Source organism: Oryza sativa, chromosome 3 (genome assembly GCF_034140825.1).
Source record: "Oryza sativa Japonica Group chromosome 3, ASM3414082v1".
In the NCBI taxonomy this organism is placed as follows: Eukaryota; Viridiplantae; Streptophyta; class Magnoliopsida; order Poales; family Poaceae; genus Oryza; species Oryza sativa.
Genome location: NC_089037.1, coordinates 30,665,622 through 30,685,374, shown reverse-complemented (window position 1 = coordinate 30,685,374; position 19,753 = coordinate 30,665,622). Strand labels below are relative to the sequence as shown.

Genomic DNA, 19,753 nt, shown 5'->3' with positions numbered 1-19,753 from the left:
AGCTTTGAGCTATCTTTGCATGAAGCAGCAGTGTAAAGAATTTCTTACAGGACGACCAGAATCAATTTTTTTTCCCACCGGGGATAGATACTGAGGAAACCCAGGATGCTCAAAATGTGGTGTACAGTACTGTATGCACAACATTATGGTGGACAGTGAAACTGCCAGGACGCAGTAGAACTGCAAATACAATGTAATTAAAAAACAGAAAATTAATATCAGCAGTACATTCATTATATGCAGTCTTAATTCTATGTACTCCTGTATGCTACTAGTAGATACTTCCTCCATTCCAAATTGATCTACATATAGTTTTTTTAAGGTTATTCCTAAATGATCTACATATTTGTGCTCATTTATTAGGTCTATTCGTTATTTGTGCATTGGAGTAAATGAACATTGATGCATGCATCCATGCACACATGTATTTAGAGCAGGTACAATAGCAGGCTATAAGCCAGCTATAAACACATTTCGAGGAGATAAAAGATGAGAGAGAAGGGCAGCGGGCTACAGATTTGTAGCTAACTGTAGCACAGACTCCAAGGTACATGTGTATGGTAGGTGGGACCGGCTATTAATTATGTAGTATATGTTTATAGGTAACTATTGTATGAATTGGCTCTTAAGTTGACTATAGATAATTTGGAGCCGGCGGTTGGCTATACTATTAAACTTACTCTTATAACCCACATGCAATATCTTTATTTGCTATTGGCTAGGAAATAGTGGGGATGGTGCATGCATTGAGTTTTTTCTAGGAAATATAGTATTAGTTTTTCTTGGTCTTGGTGTACCTATGAAATATGTAGGTCAATTTGGAATGGAGGGAGTAATTTTTTGATTTATTATGATGTAGGAGTACTAATTTGTCCTTCAAAGTAACCAAATGTGATCTTGGCTCACTCTAGTAAAAAAAAAGGTTTGAGTTTCTTTAATATGCATTTATAGTGTGTGAACTAATTTTTGCATCAACTTTCTTAATTTCATTCAAGCCACATTTATGACATGTTTCTTTTTCTCCATTCATATTTCCTGTATGGATCAATGCAAAATTCGACTCGAATCTAATCTATACGTTTCACAGAATTACACAGTACCTCTCTCCTCGCTCATTGTACATTTGCCTTTGTGAACAAATATTGCGAGTCAGAAACCAGAGTGCCACAACACAAATTAAACGGCTCCACCAAAACACAGCACAACAGTTGGCCAGCCTTTTGGATCAGCTAGCTCCACGCAAACCCTAGAATTAGGAGATGATTATACTCATCTGTGCCTCCGTGTGGTACTCCAACTAACCCCTTTCTAACCCTACTTTGGGAGGCCGTTTTCTCGTTAACCGAGGGATGATGCATGCCTTGGCTTGGCTCACATGGGAGAGGGAGGGGATGGGAATCTTGGTTTGTTTTTACATGGGGCCGCGTGCAAACACACACCCTCCTCCTCCTCCTCTTCTCTTCCTCCTTCCCCTGCTGCATGGTCCCCACGGTGGTTGGGATTTGTGTGACCGTGCCAAAGTGAAATTGACTACACCCTTCCATGAGTGCGTGGCCAATTATAAAATTGACCCCACCGTGTACTGCACTGCTCCTACTGTTGATGGAGAAAACTTTGCCTGTACTACTCCGGTTAATCATCCATCCAGGCCAGCTGATGGCAATTCAATTCACATTCCTTGGGTGATTATTAGTACTACGGAGTTACTGATGCCGTAGCATTGCCAGTTATAAGAGCGATTTGATGGTCAGCTTATTACAGCTTGTACAAAAGGGGAATGGTCGGTGCTAGGGAGATCTCTGCCGTTGGCTTCCAATCTGACGGCCATGCACGTACGCAACGCATGAGATGATGAGAGAGACGAATGGAGTAGGAGTATATTGTGCAGGTTTGGAACTTGCCTTTCCCTTTCACATATATAACCTGGAGGGAGCCCTAGGATCCTCAAAGGCAGATTTATAAAAATATTTTGTGTTAGTGGTAGTGTAGCACGGTTACCGTGGCTAAGCAAAATTAGCCATAGACCGATGGGGTAGGGAGACATCTTCCTAGGTAACACCATCACGCAAAACATCTCTCAATGTACCTTCGAGCCTCTCCACGCACGCAATATGGACTAGTTTACGCCATCGCCTACCTTGAGAACGCAATACTAAATTAACCCTAACTAATTAGTACTCCCTCCGTTTTAAAATATTTGACACCGTTGACTTTTTAAGTACGTGTATGATCATTCGTCTTATTCAAAAAATTTAAGTAATTATTTATTCTTTTCATATCATTTGATTCATTGTTAAATATACTTTCATGTACATATATAGTTTTACATATTTTATAAATTTTTTTAATAAGTCGAACGGTCAAACATGTGCTAAAAAGTCAACGGTGTCAAACATTTTGAAACGGAGAGAGTAGCCCCTAATAACAATGTGGTGGGCAAAAGGGCATTAACCGACAAGCTTCCAGCACTCGCAACTCGCAAGTTCCAGTGTTTTTTTTTTTTTTTTTGAAGCAACGTGCTATCGCGTCAACGAATCCGGCCGTTTCGGCGTTAGCGTGGACGTGGGCTATTGGCCCGGTTTCACGTGAGAAAAAAAAAGGCCGATTACGTGCGGTTTTCATGGGGAATAAGTTCATCTGATGTCCCTGAACTTGTCTACGAATTCGATTTTCTTTCTTCAACCGAAAAACCATATACAGCGGGTCCCTCAACAGTCAAAACCATTAAAAAATAAGTCCCAAGATGATTTGGACGACGGTTTCAGCTGACGTGACGCCTACATATCTAATTTGACTATGTCTTCATATAACGTGGCGCTTATGTGAAATTTGATTTGGAAAAAAATAAAAATTGTGGGTCCACATATCAACTTCATCGAATAATTAAGGAGCTGTTCAGATTACTGCTATTTTCAACCATTCCATTCTTTTTGTGAAGTTGTCAAAAAATGTCTACGTTTAGTTTGTTGCCAAAATTGGTAAATACAAAAAAAATTCTACCAAAATTTTAGCAATATTGCCATCTTGCCAAAACTTGTTAAGGTTTATTTTAGATATAATCTGAACATGCCCTAAATTAAAAAATGTAACTCTCACCCCCATCTTCTTCCTTCTCTTTCCCCATCTCCCCTCTTCATCTCTCTCCCCTCTCCTCTCTTTAGGAGGCTGCGACACCCTCGTCTCCCTTGTTATCCCCGGGCGAGGAAGGAGAGAGAGAAAGGAGAGAGAAGATGTGATGAGTGACGATGACATATTGGGCCACATAGGCCTACCATTTTTTATTATTTCGTGTGTGTAACTGACATGTGGGTCTCATAGTGTTTGTTATTTTTTTTGGATCGAACTACCACATAAGCGCCACGTTAATGCCTCGTAGAAAAAAATACCTAGTCAAAGGAGCCACGTAGATGTCACATTAGCTAAAACTGCCAAGGGATCTCTTTTGCACGGTTTTGTAAATTGGGGGTGCGTTGTATCCGGTGTTGCGGTGCAGGGACCTAAAGTGAACTTATTCCTTTTCACGGAGAAATCGACTGAAAACTCACCGCCAGCCCAACGAACGGCCCAGTTACTCAGTTAGACGAAAACCCACGCGTCCGCTGCCACTTGACGCCGCGCCACGCGCTCAAGGCCACACGTTGGCACCGGCGGCTGCACCTCGCCCTCGATCAGTACGCGTCTCAGAGTTTGGCCTCGTCGTACCTATGGAGACGGTCGCCTCGCTCTCGCGCGCCGCGCTCGCCGGCGCGCCCGCCGCTACACGCGCGACAGCGTCGCCCGTGAACAGGGCCGTGGTCCCTGCGGCGTCCCGGCCGCGCGGGGGACGCCTTTGCTGCCGACGCTCGCTGACGGCCGTCTCCGCGGCGGCAGGGGCTTCCCCTCCCGTCTCCCCGTCGCCTAGCCCCGATGGCGGCTCCCCCGGCGTGTGGGACGCTCTCGGCGGCGTGTCCGTGCTCGCCGCCGGCACCGGCGAAGCCGTTCAGCTCAGGGACCTGTGGGACCCCACCGAGGTAGTTGTCATCTTCATCTCTGTTTTTCTCGGAATCACGCACTCAAACACGAAGAATCGGTGATAGTTTTCGGAGTCCTGTGTCGTTGTTGCGCGTAGGGGGTGGCCGTGGTGGCGCTGCTCCGGCACTTCGGGTGCTTCTGCTGGTGAGGAGATGGAGCCGACGCTTCCATGTTCGCTCCGTTTCTTGTGTTTCTCGGCTGTTAATTACTAACATTTTTGTCCATGGTCAATCAAATGGATTATGATTTATGAAGCTGGGAGCTGGCCTCTGTTCTGAAGGAATCCATGGCGAAATTCGACGCTGCCGGGGCCAAGCTGATCGCCATCGGCGTCGGGACTCCTGACAAAGCTCGCATTCTCGCCGATGGGGTAAGCGTTTACGCTTGCTTTGAAATGAAAGCGTATTGGAGTCAACGCGGTAATAGATTGATCCCAAGCAAGAGTACACACAGGGACGATACATCCTTATTTCTATAACCGACTTATAGAAATAAAATCGGGGGAGAATTAGGGAAACCGAACACAATACAAATATGACTCTAACATCAAATTGAGATTTAGAGAGCGTACCAGCGTGCTCATTGTTACTGTTATTACGGCATTTAGCATGATCAATTCACTCTGTTCACTGACTTTCTCTGAGATTTTGCGCACTGCAGCTGCCGTTCCCTGTTGATAGCTTGTACGCTGACCCCGAGCGCAAGGTACGTGAAGAGAAATCTAACGGGCATTGGATTTTGACGATGTATTATGCTTATGCACGTATTTACTATGGATACTCATCTTTTCAGGCTTACGACGTATTGGGGCTTTACCATGGTCTGGGTCGGACATTAATCAGTCCTGTAAGCATCAAAATTCAGTACTAGTAGTGTAATTCTGTAAGCTTGTGGCAATGCAATTCTGAACATTTGCACGAGTGGCATTGAAGTATTAAACATGTGATGTACGTCCATGAAGGCGAAGATGTACTCGGGGCTTAATTCCATCAAGAAGGTAACCAAGAACTACACGCTCAAGGGCACACCAGCAGACCTGACGGGTATCTTGCAGCAGGTTGTTGAACTCTGTGCTTTGCATGTACAAATCCTTTGTGGCTCTGTATTGAAGTTCAGAGTTTCTCTTGCATCTTGGTTCTGATCTGTCGTTCGCTGCTCATCGTACTCTGGTTTCTGTTCAGGGTGGTATGCTTGTGTTCAGAGGGAAAGAGTTGCTGTACTCATGGAAAGACAAAGGCACGGGTGATCATGCTCCTCTGGATGATGTCCTCAACGCTTGCTGCAATCGAACTTCTTGAGGTCTCTAGCAGTCGGAAGATGTGTATGTAAATATATGAAATGCTCAGCATGCCAAACAGAGAGCAATTAGACTCAACAGTACTAGATGTTCGATTAATTATGCATTGTTGGTTTGCTTATGTACTTAGCATGATATTGGATTAGCTACCCAATGGACATGACACTACAGTCTGAACTCTGAACTTCTGATGTATAAGGTACAGTTACACCTAATCAATTAGATATCTCTACTCAATTAAAAACAGAGTCGCGTTCCTTCCATCCCCTCCTTCTACCACACGTATCAGGCTCGCACGTGTAAAATACGTAGATAAAGACGAGATCCAATGTTTTATCCCTAATACTCCCTCCGTCCTATAATATAAGGGATTTTGAGTTTTTGATTGCAATGTTTGACCACTCGTCTTATTCAGAAAATTTGTGTAAATATAAAAAATAAAAAGTTGTGCTTAAAATACTTTGGATAATAAAGTAAGTCACAAAGAAAATAAATAATAATTCTAAAATTCTTTAAATAAGACGAATGGTCAAACAGTACAAATAAAAACTCAAAATCCTTTATATTATGGGACGGAGGGAGTATCTTTAACTAATCCCTTTTAATATGGGTCATAGAGCATGTACTTGTTACTAGTACATGTTAAAAGAACTTGAAGAAAAAAATCGCACGTATCTATCTTACAATTTAACGAAGAACTGGTATGCTCTACATGTTCTTAACTTCTACTTCTCTACTTTTCACAAGTACGTTTTTATTTTAAGTTCAACAGAAAATTTGTTTTAAAAACTAATATATATTAATTTATTTTTAATTTTTAACTAATATTTAATGATACGTTATCCCGAACTATAGGAAGGAAAGGCAAATTGTTGTGTTCTGATTGCGTGTTCTCTAAATCTTTGTTTGGCAAATGGGATTGGAAAATAATATCCCACCCTTCAAAAGACAATATTGTATCATACACATCTATTCTTCATAACTGATTTAATCCTAGTCATTCATCCATTTCCATATCCCAGTCTCATCTCTCATATCCCATTTTAGAAATACGCCTGGAAACTCGTGGTTACACCCCCCGCCATCCGCAACGACCTCCACACCGCAACGGTCCACTCGCTCGCCTCCGTCTCCCTCCCGCGTCTAGGGTTTCGCCACGTCTCACGCAGCCATGGCCGCGGCGGCCGCGTCCACCTCGCTCCCCGTCCCGCGCGTCTCCCTCCCGCCGTCCGCTCGCCCAGCCGCCGCTCCCCGGCACGGTCTCCTCATCCCCGGTCGCCGTGGGTGCTTCCGTCTCCGCGGCTCACCAGCGGCACCGGCCGCCGCCGCCTCGGGCTCCCCTTCCGTGCCTTCCTCTTCCCCGGAGGCTGGGTCGGGCATCGGGGATGCCCTCGGTGGCGTCGCCATCTACTCCGCGGCCACCGGCGAGCCCGTGCTGTTCAGGGACCTGTGGGACCAGAACGAGGTAGAGATGCTCGTCGGTCTCCCCCTAATTAGCTCGATCTACTTTCTAGTAAACTGCAAGGAGATCTGAGCTAGGAAATTTTTCCTTCATGAATGATCAAAATTTTGCACACATGATTTTTGACAATATAAGATGTGATGGGTTGCTGCTTGAGCAAATTTAGAGTCCTTTTGAAGACTGGAAAACTATCTGAACATTGGAGCATTGTTATTTCACTATGAGGAGTTTTGTATGAACACGATGTAGTACATAAATAAACTGGAGAACTTCTCTGTTGTGCAGGGAATGGCTGTTGTTGCCCTGCTAAGGCATTTTGGGTGCCCTTGCTGGTGAGAAAGATTTGCTCCTCTCGTGGATATCTGTTTCCCGGATTTATGACCTCATTCATAAGAATTTGTTGCTGACTTGTTTAATTTCTTTTCTGTGCTAATCATGGACATTATTTGTGCTTCCTGTAGTTGGGAGTTGGCCTCTGTGTTGAGGGATACAAAAGAGAGATTTGATTCAGCTGGTGTCAAGCTAATAGCCGTTGGTGTTGGCACTCCAGATAAAGCCCGTATTCTTGCTGAGCGTGTACGCAGTGTTCTTCAATTTATACTTCAGCTTTTAACACACACATCATGAACAGTTCTTTCATAATGAAAAACCTTGATTTACTAGTTCAAACTATGGAATTTGACCTTTTGAACCTCCTATCTGTTATAATATGAAAAAAAAATTGGCTATGAATTATTGCAATAGATCATTACAGCTGCTGGTCAATCATGTCGATTGTCTAGTTTGCCCCTCTAATCTCACAACTTGCTGGACAATGGATTTGCAGAGCAAAGCAATTTTTGACATTGTTTATTGTGCCCGTAAAATTTTTCCATCCCAAATGACATTTTTCCAAAAAAAATGCTGATTGCAGTTACCATTTCCATTGGACTACCTCTACGCAGATCCTGAGCGCAAGGTGCATATTCTTGTGCCCACCTATTTATGAATCTGTTTTATATCTTCACAGGTCACACTTTCTTACTTAAGAGTACCCCATGTGCAAAGTGTCCTTGCCTTTCTATTGTTTGAACTGCACTAACAGGACCTGTCCCATAAAATGTGTAGTTACTACTTTGGAGAAAATATTTTAAATTTTTGTCTCTGTTGCGCCTGATTGGATGAAATCAGAACACATAGATGCAGTATTCATGTCAACTGACAGCAGGAAAACTTTTGGTGTTAGATTGCATTCACAAATGGAAGGTTTCTACAGCTGTAGAAAGTGGTTTCTATCTTCTAAACCTCTCTTTTTTTCTCTTAATTTTTTAAAATATTTTTTCAACTATAATAAGTGCACTAATAGTATGCAAATTTGTTCCATAAGTAAGCATTCAATTACAATTGGGGTCTTCAGATACTGAAATTCTCCTGAACAGTATATGATGTATTTATTGTTCTTCCCTGTCCAGACATAGATGTTGATATCTGAATTAGACAGAAGCATCATCAGTTTGGACATAATACACATGAAGTTCAATTATCTTTGCATTGGACATTTTGTTGTTGATAAAAAAAACATTTTAATTCTTCTGTTACTGATTGCACAACTTACATTGAGCCTTTTCACCTTCAGGCCTATGATCTCTTGGGTTTGTATTTTGGTATTGGTCGCACATTCTTCAATCCAGCCAGTGTAAGCATCATTAAATTTTGTGATTTCACTTGCATAGCTGTCTTGTCATGAAAAATGTTACATATTTCCTTGAAGGCAAGTGTGTTTTCACGATTTGACTCCCTCAAGGAGGCAGTGAAGAACTATACAATTGAAGCCACCCCAGATGATAGGGCTAGTGTTCTACAACAGGTTGGATCATATGCCCACACATCTGTGCTTCTTCACCATCATCTGAACTTATCTTTAGGATTTTAGGAAGAATCTTTGATGCTTACATTACTTGTGTGTGCTAGGGTGGAATGTTTGTGTTCAGAGGGAAAGAATTAATATATGCAAGGAAAGATGAGGGCACTGGTGATCATGCACCTCTGGATGATGTCCTCAACATCTGTTGTAAAGCCCCTGCGGCATGATATTGTGTAATCAATGTCCCATGAGAATTTTCATAGCCTGGTAGGACAGACTTTCCTTTTGCATCTTTTTTTTTCTCCCGAACATTTTCTTTTGCATCTTAGTATATAAAGTAGCTTGAGTTTTCTTTTGCAAAATAGAAATTTCATCTTCGTGTTAACTTGGTGGCCTGTTCACAAAAAAGGACGATAAAAGAAAGTTAGAATATACTTCCGTTGTTATGCCATGCTTAGTACTTTCATCGTCAATTCTCATTTACCATCAGCATGCTCTTTTCTCTGTTAACAAGCTGCACGTGGTGTTCTATGCTTTCCTTTGTGCAGGTTCTGTTCGTGTCCCAAAGTTGTATGCAGAAAAGCATCTCTTGATTTTGGAAGGCTGGCTTCTGCAAGGATAGTATCTCTTTGTCTGTACGTCTGATCTACCATGCTGTTGATATGTAATATATCAGTTGAAAACTTGAGGGATGTAGGCAGACCAAAGGACTTTCTCATGCCATAAGCTCAGCAGTTCTTTTCCTTTTCCTCATAGAAATGTACTAATTATAGAAGAGAATCTTACACTGTACAATAAGTTTGTGTTAAAGTTGGCGAAATTTTCCTACAAACCTAAGTAGTATTAAAGCTGGTGAAGTACGGCTCCTTCACAGCATACCTGAACTTTACCCGCGCTGGGCTCGTGTGGTCTTTGACTCTTTAGTTTTGATTTGCATGTTTTAAAATGACCATATTTTCTAATTAGTAATTCTGTTCTGAAATCCGTTTAATGTATCGGGCTTGTTACAATTAAATCATCAAATCACGATCCATATCAAGTATGATTCACGTGTGTCCCATAAATTATTTTAATTGCAAACCAAACATCCGTTTCTATTAATATTTTATTCATCCTTACGATTTTCTATTACTATCAAGTATCAATATTGACTATGTTTCAGCCTAGTGGAGTATTCTTTTATGCAATGCTAGGCCTATACGGAGTACGACTTAGAGTGGGTTGGTATCATGTTTATGTTTCTTGCCCCTAACTTCTAATTTGTTCTACAAAATTATAAGTTGAACAATATGATACAAAACCTTTAAGTTTGTGTAGTACTATATTATTTGAATTATTTTTTTCCCGCGATAACGCGCAGATTACGAGCTGGTAAATTATATTTCTTGAGGAGTGCTTCAGATATCCAAATTCCAAAGTATGACATCTGGTATACGTCATGTTTGAACGCAAGGGGAAAAACTAATAGGGGTGGTTTGATGCAACAACTGCATTGGAGCTCAGATGGTCAAATCCTTAGGCTACCACCCACCCATCCAAATGCAAGTTTGGTGCTTCCAGGAGAATAAGAAACTGCCATGAACATGCAGCCCATGTGAATAACATTGGGATATTTTAACCAGTAAAACAGTTCACCGAAACAAACTCTTGTTGGCCTCAGAAACCAATCCACTCTATGTGCATTTACTAATACTCCATCCGGCTCAAAATATAAGCATTTTTAGACTCTCACACGTTCTCCGAGATGCTATTTGGACAAATAATATTTATAAAAATAAGATATTTTAAATAAAAAGTGTTGCATATTACTTCATCCGTTTCTAGATATTTGACACTGTTGATTTTTAGCATATATTTGACCGTTCGTCTTATTCAAAAACTTTTGTGAAATATGTAAAACTATATGCATACATATAAGTATATTTAACAATGAATCAAATAATAGGAAAAGAATTAATAATTATTTAAATTTTTTGAATAAGATAAACGGTCAAACATATTTTAAAAAGTCAACGGCGTCAAATATTTAGAAACGGAGGGAGCATGATAGTTGGTTTAATAGTAAATATAGTAACATCAATTTTACATGATTAATCTTTTTCTTTTTTTGCTATTAATAGTCAAAGTTTAAAATATTTAACTTGTCACTACATTAAAAATACTTATATTTTGGGACAGAGGGACTAGTATTTACTGGGCCTGTTTGGTAGCCCGTTTTCGCAGCTGTCTATGCTGCGCTGCGTAGCTTAGCCGTTCGGCTGCAGCAGTTTGCATTGTTCTGTAGACATTCGGGCTGGCTGGCTACTATTGGCACTGTAGCTGCTGCTACTGCAGCCAGTTCTTCCGAACAGACCCACTGCTAGCCGGATAAATTCAAAGTTACCTACAACTGTAACATCTACTATGTTGCTTTCAATTGCCGAGTACGATTCGACAATGGTGCTTAGTTAGTGATATGCTTTCAAAATGGGAAAAAAAACCTATGAAACGTGATACATTGAATATGTAGTATACTTTTATATGCTGATGTTGACACAAAGGATACGTACTAAGTGTGATATCGCTACAATACAGGATTTGGTCTAGTACATATAGGTTTTGATACCTAGGTTTCATGTTGATGTCAATTAGCACACAAACTATACCGCATCTTAAAATTATGTCGTGCACTTGCACGACTCCTTTCTAAATTTGAATGGTTAAATTTCTTCTTCTCGATTTGTACAATATCTAATCCTTCACAATTGATTCTGAAGTCCAACAAGAAATAAGGAATTGTCTAGTTCAGTCACCTAAAAATATATAAAAAAATTCAGTCAATTGTTTTTATAGCTAAGATAGTGTTGAGTAACCTCTTCCCTCACCTTCTTCCGTGTGCTGTGTCCACTCGTTCGAGTGTTCGACGCCACCTCCCTCACCCAACCACTCCACTTCTGACCTCATTTGTTGGATGGAAGGCATAAACGGCGCCGACGAAGCCTATTAGATTGGGCTCCTCCCTGCCTCCCCACTCTCACCTTTCCAAAGCAAGACCTTTTGTGCCACCCCACTCTGCCCCGCTGACAGCCCCCTCATTGTTATCCTCCATCACCACAACTCCAACACCACCCCGCCGCCTCACTACCCACCCGTTGCTATAGCTCACTGTCGATCCAACCACTCACATGACCATCTCTCTAAACCCGGAAAAGCTCCCCCCCTCTTCCTAACTTCCCTTCCCATCCTAAAATCTAATCTATAACTTACCATCACAACCAACCATCACCGTTGTGAAGAGTAGTTCACCGTTGTTACCGCCATTATTGGAAAGTCGCCATCGTAGTTAAGTACCCCGCTTCCTCACTCTCCTCGTCTTGAGCTTGAAGACACCCCTAATCCAACGCTCTCCTCGTCTTGAGCTTGAAGACACCCCTGATCCAACGGCCAAAGAGCACTCTAAGGCTAACATTTTTCAAGAATCCTATCTTACTATAAAGTTATCCCCTACTAACTCCTTAAGCTTAACATGTAAAGATGCCACATCATCGTCCACTAAGAAGATATCACATCATCATCCACTAATTAACAAGATGCCACATCATCATCCACTAACAATCATCACATTTAAATATCATGCAAACATGCTATATCTTTAGAGTTTTTATAATTTAAGAGCTTTTCAAATACAAACTTGTTAAATTATCATCCAACATAATTCACATAATGTTTCAATGTATATCTTTATTATGTTTTATGATATCATATATACTTATATAGTTCATCCTCACTTAGTTAGTGCTTAAATGATTAATCTATGGTCTAAATTATCTTTCTCCTTTTTTCCTCTAATTAAGTCATATCACATCAATTGCTTTTAGTCTTTAGATGATTAATCCACGGTCCAAACTATCTCCCTACTTCTCTTCTTTCATAAAGTCATACCACCTTACTTTTTACGTTTGAATCACCATTCTACATACTATTTAAATTTAAATTATCATAAACCATATTAATTTACTTAATCTGATGTTATCTAGCTATCTTATACGTTATTTTTTTATTGTTATCATACTAAATTTCTGTAGCAATGTGCGGGGTCTCATCATCTAGTTAATTAAATATCAAGGACACGAATGAACGGACGCACGGCTTACAAATGGACGGAGCTCATCCCACGCCAGGAGCTGAGCCGACGTAGACGGTCTCGTGAGTTGTGTTGTGTTGTGACTTGTGTGAGTTGTTACCGGCAAGTCCGCATCCAACGATCGGGGCCCCCCGCTTCTCGTCCACACCGCTGACGCCATCCACGCTTTCGTTTCCTTCCATTTTAGACCACCACCGCGAAATGCAAATTTTTAGACCACCCACCCAAATCCTTTCCTCCTCCGCCATCCCAATTCCATTCCATTCCACCACCCCCAAAAAAATCTCCACCCGCCGCCGCCTCCGGCGACACCGCCACCGCCCACCGGAGAGATGTTGCTGGTGAGCCAGGCCGCCAATGGTTCCGTCTCCGCGCGGCGGCTGCCCTCCAAGCAGCCCGGCCGCCACGGCGGTAGCGGCAGCAGCAGCGTCCCCAACCCGTACCCGCTCTTCGCCACCACGCGCCTCCTCCCGCACCGCCGCCGCCGCCGCCTCGCGCTCTCCGGCGCCGACGCGCGGCGGGGGGCCCTCGCCGCCGCGGGGGAGGGCCCCTCCGGATCCCCCGCCACCACCACCGCCACCGAGGACCCCGTCCTCGTCGGCGTTACGGACGAGGGCGTCCCCCTCGAGGGCGTCATCCAGTTCGATAAGCCCGGCGACGCCGCCGCCGAGTCCAAGCTCGTCTCCTACGCGTACGTAATAACTCCCCCGATGCACCTCGATCCATTCCTCGTGCTCGCTGATTTGATTCGGTTTCGCTGAGCGGTGCACTTGCGTTCCGCAGGAAGCTGGGGCTTCTGGCCAGCGGCGATGTGCTCTGCCTCCTCGTCTTCTCCGCGATAGGAAGGTTCAGCCATGGGCTGCCTGTTCTTGACGCGGAGACGTTCAAGACGGCCGATCCCTTCATTGCTGGTCAGGAAAATGTGACAGCCTTCTCCCCCTGCTTATCATTTTTTGGAGGAAGGATTGCTTACAGAATGGGGTGTTGTGCAGGATGGTTGCTCAGTGCCTATCTCCTTGGCGGATTCGGGGATGATGCGAAAGGTCGCAATGGCGTGGGGAACGCTGTAGTTGTTGCGGCCAAATCCTGGGCTGTTGGGATACCGGTAATTATCAGTTCTGTTTCGAAATTCAAATGTGACTGCTAATTGGAATGTGTTTGTATCTACATATAATTTGTGATGTTATTTTGCTATCATGGGTCAACACATAAGTAAACTGTATAATGTGGGAATTGCGAACTTTTATCTTTGAGTGTCTTCACTTATAACTTGGACTAATGGAACCCATTCTTTTGTTACAATGAAGCTGTATGCTGTTTGCTTGACAATTGACTGATGCCACCTTGTACCAGTACCCAAACCATTTCCGTTCTATCCTCCATGTGCTACATCATAGGCTCGTAGATTGTCGTGCAAACTACATGACACCTACTTTTACGTACACTAATACAGACAATGTCTTCTGTGTGTACATGTGTGCTTGTGCGAGGGTGGGGTGTTCTACCAAGATATACTCTCTTGAATGTAACGTAGTATATAATATCTTCATAAATGATGATATATTCCTCTATTATATCTTCATAAATGATGATATATTCCTCTATTATATCTTGGACAGTATTTTCAGCATCTGGATCTATTTCTATTCTGAACTCTACAACAGCTGTCCATCTGCCTTATCGTGTGATTGTTTGCTAAAGTTTATTGACTATGAGTATGTAGTTAATGTTAATGTTAATGTTTTTTCTGGTGTTTCATAGCTTATGTTTATTCTGTTTTCTCTCTCTCCTCTTTAGTTGGGCCTCGCCATTCGAGCACTGTCATCTGGTCATATTCCACCAACTCCTTTTATCCTGGTAGCCATGGGAAGTACTTGGGTTTTGTTGACTGGATGGCGTGCCCTGGTTTCTCTACTATTTTCCACTGGACAGAGCCAGCAAGATGATGTCTACAGGCGGGGAAGTCCTTTTGAGCTTTTTGAGGTTAAGAAAGTTCTTCAAATTATTGGCATATTTTTTTACACCTGCAACTAGTTTGCTGAAGAGTGATGTTCTAGGCCTATACTTTTGTTGTCACGTAAATGGTTCCATTTGGAGCAACTAGTAAAGAATGCATACAACCACATCTAACCATTTAAACTTTTGCGCCTTATTACCTGATGATACCATGCTACTCACGATGATTAGAAACTCTACATTTTATTGACTAACCCTATAGAGTGTCATCTAACAGCCACCGAACAATACTATCAATCCTCACACATCAGTATAACTGCAAAAATGATGAAATCAAACAATTATTTGAAATTTTTCAATGAGCATGGATCTTATGTTTCTTTATATATATTGGGAGTTTGCTTTGGTCATAAGTTGGCTACTTGCCTGAATATATCTTGGGAGTTTGCTTTCTGAATATATCTCACTGTAATCAATTTGTAAGTTGTAACATCATGGCTCCAAACTCATCATGCATGACTGGAGGAGCTCATTGAGGTAGCCAGAATTCGTAAGTTAATAAAATGGTGAGAGCTGAACTGTTGCATTTTTTTTAAAAAAAAATCTGAAAGTGATCATGTGATAAGGTTTCTTGGTTTCTGTCGAAAGCCATTTTTTCCTTGCATTCTTACTGATAATTGTTTACTCAAGAAACTGCTTGCAAGAAGCGCTAACTGCTTCTATTGTTTTGACAGTTGCTCACATCACTGGTGCGAAGGTGGTGATATCTGATATTGTGTAAAGGTGATGATTGCCATCCAACACTAGGTTCTAATTTCTATCGTGTAAGTACAATTTTGGAGGGAAGATGAGAAGGCTAGATCATAGTTGGAAGCACATCCATAATCGCTTTCTGTAACAAGATGGCACAAGGCTGTTACATATGTTAATCTTGAAGATGTACTACTAAATCCATCACTGACATCTCTTTCTTGTGTAGCATGGCCCAATCATTTTGATTACTACTCGTAATAAACTCTGCCTCTTGCCACGTTACAATATTTTTTTTAAAAAAAAGGAGAGGAAAATCACCTTAGAGCCACTGAATTTGATTGCCAGTATTTCACCCATCACACGCTTTTTCTACACTGTACCAGATTGTTGGTACTTCTTTTTATCCCCGTTTCACTGGTCACTACTCACTAGTTAACTATTCAATGGACACTATTTAGTTCAATCCATTACCACTCTTTTCATTAACAAATTCACAAATATTTAAAATATATCATATTACCAAAGTATGATGGAATTTTACCCTCTCAAAATAAGAACTACACAACTTTTGTTCATTATAATCCAATGAAAAGTTATTATAGTTAAGTTTGAAATAGTATCGGTTAATACTGATAAGTATTTAGAAATGGAATTGTGAAATTTCAAGGGATTTTCGTGGGAATTGAACTAATTCTGATGAAATTTTGTAAACTTTCCTGCACCTCTAATATAGCCCTTAGGGGATGTTTAGATTCATGGGTGTAAAGTTTTGGCGTGTCACATCGAATATTATATATGGTGTTGCGTGGGGTGTTCGGGCACTAATAAAAAAACTAATTACAGAATCCATCAGTAAACCGCGAGACGAATTTATTAAGCCTAATTAATCCGTCATTAGCAATTGTTTATTGTAGCACCACATTGTCAATCATGGAGTAATTAGGCTCAAAAGATTCGTCTTGCAAATTAATCGTAATCTGTGTAATTAGTTATTTTTTAGCCTATATTTAATATTTCATACAGGTGTTCAAACGTTCGATGTGATAAGGTGTAAAATTTTGGAGTGGGATCTAAACAGGGCCTTAGTATCATATTGAGCTCAACACTGACAAGTAGTAGTACTAAAAATGGAGATAGTACTGAACTCAAATTGGTATACTCCATATTTTGTGCTGGAGCTAGGACGAGCAGCAAAAATATGTGGTGAAAACTTAAAAATTATCATTGGATTGAAAAATAAATGTTCAAGATTCGTTCACATCATCACGAGTAAAATTTTGTTACAAGTAAACTCGTGATCACGTGAATGAATCCTATACGTTTATTTTTTAATTTAACGGTAGTTTTTAGATTTTTCACCACATATTTTCTAATTTCCCAGGACGAGCAGGACTGCGGGAGCCAACTTCAGAACAACTCTTTTTAAGCCCACAATGGAAACGTGGCAAGTAGTCCGTCAATGTAGGGGCCACACGACTACTACACGAGCAAGCGAGCTGCTGCCGCCAAGTGTGCAGGTGCCGTGCAGTTCAGCTTGCCAGTTGGATAAGCCGAGGCCTCAACTCCTTCGTCGCCTTCCGCCGCTACTCGATCAGCAGCTCAGCCTCCTCACCGTCGCAGTCTTCACGACTCCTCCCCGCGCCTTCTCGACGTTCTAGAACTCTCCCTCCTCCTCCTCTCCATTTCCGAACCTTTTTAAGCTCCCCTACGAGCTTCCATTCTCAGATCTGCAAGAAAGAACAGCTAGAACAATCACTTGCAAGCATACACACACCAAGCTAGCTAGCTCGATCGTCGCCAATGGCGTCGTCCTCCCTCGTCACCTCTCTCTTGTTCAGCAGTAGCAGCAGCAGTAACACTGCAACTAGTACAAGCTCAAGAAGAAGCTTCAGTCTTTTCTCCAAGAACCAGTACTGCAAGCCTAGGCCTCTCAGGCGAAGCAGTAGCCGCCTCCTCGTCAGGTGCTCCTTGCAACAGCAGCAGGAGGAGAAGGCGGCGCCGGCGGCGGAGTCGCACCACGCCGGCGGCGGACAGGACGACGCCGCCACGGCGTCGCACCACGCCGTGGAAGGAGAGAACGGTGTCGCAGACGCCGACGGCGGCGGCGTGAAGAAGAGCAAGGAGGAGTTGGAGGAGGAGGAGCAGCAGGAGGTGGACTGGAGGTCGGACGAGGAGTTCAAGAGGTTCATGGGGAACCCGTCCATCGAGGCCGCCATCAAGCTGGAGAAGAAGCGCGCCGACCGGAAGCTCCGCGAGCTCGACCGCGAGCCCGACGCCAACCCGCTCGCCGGCCTCCTCCGCGGCCTCGCTAGGGGCCAGCTCGCCCGCGAGAAGGAGAGGCTCGAGCTCGCCGAGAACACCTTCAAGGCGCTTGACCTCAACAAGGTATATCAATGGCGTCTTGACGTACGTCTTCGGTCTTCCCAATTGGGCTAAGATGAGTAGATGAGGGAAAAAAATATATGATTTGATCGTTTGGTCGATTGGTGTGTGCAGCTCAAGAGCTGCTTCGGCTACGACACGTTCTTCGCCGTGGACGTCCGGAGGTTCGGCGACGGCGGCATCTTCATCGGCAACCTGAGGAAGCCCGTGGAGGAGGTGAGGCCGAAGCTGGAGAAGAAGATCGCCGAGGCGGCCGGCACAGACGTCACCCTCTGGTTCATGGAGGAGAAGAACGACGACATCACAAAACAGGTACCAACTTATAATCTTGTGGCATAATGTTATCGATTGCATTTGATCACTCGTGATTGATGTTGTTGTGGCTTTGATTTATGGATCGTCGAAACTTGAAAGCAATTTATCTTGGCGTGTTCTTGTGATTGGATTGATCAGGTCTGCATGGTCCAGCCGAAGGCAGAGATCGACCTGCAGCTGGAGATCACCAAGCTGAGCACGCCGTGGGGATACCTGAGCGCCGTGGCGCTGGCCGTCACGACGTTCGGGACGATCGCCATCATGAGCGGCTTCTTCCTCAAGCCCGGCGCGACGTTCGACGACTACGTCTCCGACGTGCTCCCTCTCTTCGCCGGCTTCCTCTCCATCCTCGGCGTATCCGAGGTAAAGATCTGCCGCTGAGCTCTGCTCACTTATGCTGCTGATCTCGGCGTGTTCTTGGACCAATCCGGCCGATGATCCATGGCAGATCGCGACGAGGCTGACGGCGGCGAGGTACGGCGTGAAGCTGAGCCCGTCTTTCCTGGTGCCGTCCAACTGGACGGGGTGCCTCGGCGTGATGAACAACTACGAGTCGCTGCTGCCGAACAAGAAGGCCCTGTTCGACATCCCGGTGGCGCGCGCGGCGAGCGCGTACCTCACCTCGGTGGCGCTCGCCGTCTCCGCGTTCGTCTCCGACGGCAGCCTGAACGGCGGCAAGAACGCGCTGTTCGTCCGGCCGGAGTTCTTCTACAACAACCCGCTGCTGTCGTTCGTGCAGGCGGTGATCGGGCCGTACGCCGACGAGCTCGGGAACGTGCTGCCGAACGCGGTGGAGGGCGTCGGCGTGCCGGTGGACCCGCTGGCGTTCGCGGGGCTGCTCGGGATCGTGGTGACGTCGCTGAACCTGCTGCCGTGCGGGAGGCTGGAGGGCGGGCGGATCGCGCAGGCGCTGTTCGGGCGCGGCGCGGCGGCGGTGCTGTCGTTCGCGACGTCGGTGGCGCTCGGCGCGGGCGCCATCATCGGCGGGAGCGTGCTGTGCCTGGCGTGGGGGCTGTTCGCGACGTTCGTCCGCGGCGGCGAGGAGATCCCGGCGCAGGACGAGATCACGCCGCTGGGGAGCGAGCGCTACGCGTGGGGGCTCGTGCTCGCCGTCGTCTGCCTCCTCACGCTCTTCCCCAACGGCGGCGGCACCTACTCCAGCGACTTCCTCGGCGCGCCATTCTTCCGCGGCGGCATCTAAGGCGCCCCTCGAGGCCTCGATCGATCTCTCCATCCATGGCGGCGCGAGTAGGCTTTAGTGGGCGAACAAGTAGCTAGAGGGCGATTACTCTGTTTATGCTTCGACGCGTATGTGTATATAACAACATAAATCATACGTATTACTAGTACTTACTAACCTCTACGAATTTTGCATTTGAAGATCTTATATTGTTCTTTTCGGCTACTTTACTGAATTATTATCGCTGATTATTTACACCACGCATTCAAAATTACATTTTATGAGCGAGTTTTAGTCTTAGATTTTACATGAGTGTTTGCGTTTGTGGTTAATTATTTCTTTCAATTATAGACGATGTACCTGTCGATAATAAGGCACCTGTATCTTTAGGAGGTGCTTATAAAAGTAGGGTAGACTTATACATGTTTACA

The 19,753-nt window shown here is 43.9% G+C and overlaps 4 protein-coding genes across 5 annotated transcripts; all 4 read left to right on the top strand.

Annotated features, from left to right (window-relative positions):
- The first annotated feature begins 3,655 nt into the window (after nt 1-3,655).
- Nucleotides 3,656-5,552, top strand: LOC4333988 (thioredoxin-like protein AAED1, chloroplastic). Its single transcript, XM_015773243.3, has 7 exons — nt 3,656-4,010; nt 4,109-4,155; nt 4,267-4,381; nt 4,672-4,716; nt 4,804-4,857; nt 4,973-5,068; nt 5,193-5,552. Exons 1-7 carry the CDS (start codon nt 3,705-3,707, stop codon nt 5,307-5,309), a joined length of 780 nt encoding a protein of 259 aa, XP_015628729.1. The 5' UTR covers nt 3,656-3,704; the 3' UTR covers nt 5,310-5,552.
- Nucleotides 5,553-6,388: 836 nt separating this feature from the next.
- LOC4333987 (thioredoxin-like protein AAED1, chloroplastic) lies at nt 6,389-9,445 on the top strand. Its single transcript, XM_015772747.3, has 8 exons — nt 6,389-6,773; nt 7,056-7,102; nt 7,232-7,346; nt 7,684-7,728; nt 8,386-8,445; nt 8,521-8,616; nt 8,721-8,880; nt 9,162-9,445. Exons 1-7 carry the CDS (start codon nt 6,480-6,482, stop codon nt 8,838-8,840), a joined length of 777 nt encoding a protein of 258 aa, XP_015628233.1. The 5' UTR covers nt 6,389-6,479; the 3' UTR covers nt 8,841-8,880; nt 9,162-9,445.
- Nucleotides 9,446-12,949: 3,504 nt separating this feature from the next.
- Nucleotides 12,950-15,730, top strand: LOC4333986 (uncharacterized). The gene is made up of 5 exons (XM_015772667.3): nt 12,950-13,427; nt 13,520-13,647; nt 13,729-13,841; nt 14,534-14,719; nt 15,427-15,730. The coding sequence occupies exons 1-5, from the start codon at nt 13,069-13,071 to the stop codon at nt 15,454-15,456; spliced, it is 816 nt and encodes a 271-aa protein (XP_015628153.1). The 5' UTR covers nt 12,950-13,068; the 3' UTR covers nt 15,457-15,730.
- A 1,233-nt stretch (nt 15,731-16,963) lies between these two features.
- Nucleotides 16,964-19,547, top strand: LOC4333985 (probable zinc metalloprotease EGY3, chloroplastic). Of its 2 annotated transcripts, none has more exons than NM_001418630.1 (4): nt 16,964-17,830; nt 17,942-18,139; nt 18,281-18,505; nt 18,591-19,494. In NM_001418630.1, exons 1-4 carry the CDS (start codon nt 17,246-17,248, stop codon nt 19,341-19,343), a joined length of 1,761 nt encoding a protein of 586 aa, NP_001405559.1. In that variant the 5' UTR covers nt 16,964-17,245; the 3' UTR covers nt 19,344-19,494. The 2 variants fall into 2 exon arrangements, with proteins under 2 accessions (NP_001405559.1, XP_015627826.1); XM_015772340.3 differs by having other exon boundaries at nt 17,169-17,851; nt 18,591-19,547.
- Nucleotides 19,548-19,753: the final 206 nt, after the last annotated feature.

Coding starts and splice junctions, on each gene's coding strand:
- LOC4333988 (XM_015773243.3), top strand. CDS start 3,705: ATGGAGACGGTCGCCTCGCTCTCGCGCGCCGCGCTCGCCGGCGCGCCC. Junction 4,011..4,108: donor ACCTGTGGGACCCCACCGAG/GTAGTTGTCATC, acceptor TGTTGCGCGTAG/GGGGTGGCCGTGGTGGCGCT. Junction 4,156..4,266: donor CACTTCGGGTGCTTCTGCTG/GTGAGGAGATGG, acceptor TGATTTATGAAG/CTGGGAGCTGGCCTCTGTTC.
- LOC4333987 (XM_015772747.3), top strand. CDS start 6,480: ATGGCCGCGGCGGCCGCGTCCACCTCGCTCCCCGTCCCGCGCGTCTCC. Junction 6,774..7,055: donor ACCTGTGGGACCAGAACGAG/GTAGAGATGCTC, acceptor TCTGTTGTGCAG/GGAATGGCTGTTGTTGCCCT. Junction 8,446..8,520: donor CATTCTTCAATCCAGCCAGT/GTAAGCATCATT, acceptor ATTTCCTTGAAG/GCAAGTGTGTTTTCACGATT.
- LOC4333986 (XM_015772667.3), top strand. CDS start 13,069: ATGTTGCTGGTGAGCCAGGCCGCCAATGGTTCCGTCTCCGCGCGGCGG. Junction 13,648..13,728: donor GGCCGATCCCTTCATTGCTG/GTCAGGAAAATG, acceptor GGTGTTGTGCAG/GATGGTTGCTCAGTGCCTAT. Junction 13,842..14,533: donor CCTGGGCTGTTGGGATACCG/GTAATTATCAGT, acceptor TCTCCTCTTTAG/TTGGGCCTCGCCATTCGAGC.
- LOC4333985 (XM_015772340.3), top strand. CDS start 17,246: ATGGCGTCGTCCTCCCTCGTCACCTCTCTCTTGTTCAGCAGTAGCAGC. Junction 17,852..17,941: donor TATATCAATGGCGTCTTGAC/GTACGTCTTCGG, acceptor TGGTGTGTGCAG/CTCAAGAGCTGCTTCGGCTA. Junction 18,506..18,590: donor CCATCCTCGGCGTATCCGAG/GTAAAGATCTGC, acceptor GATCCATGGCAG/ATCGCGACGAGGCTGACGGC.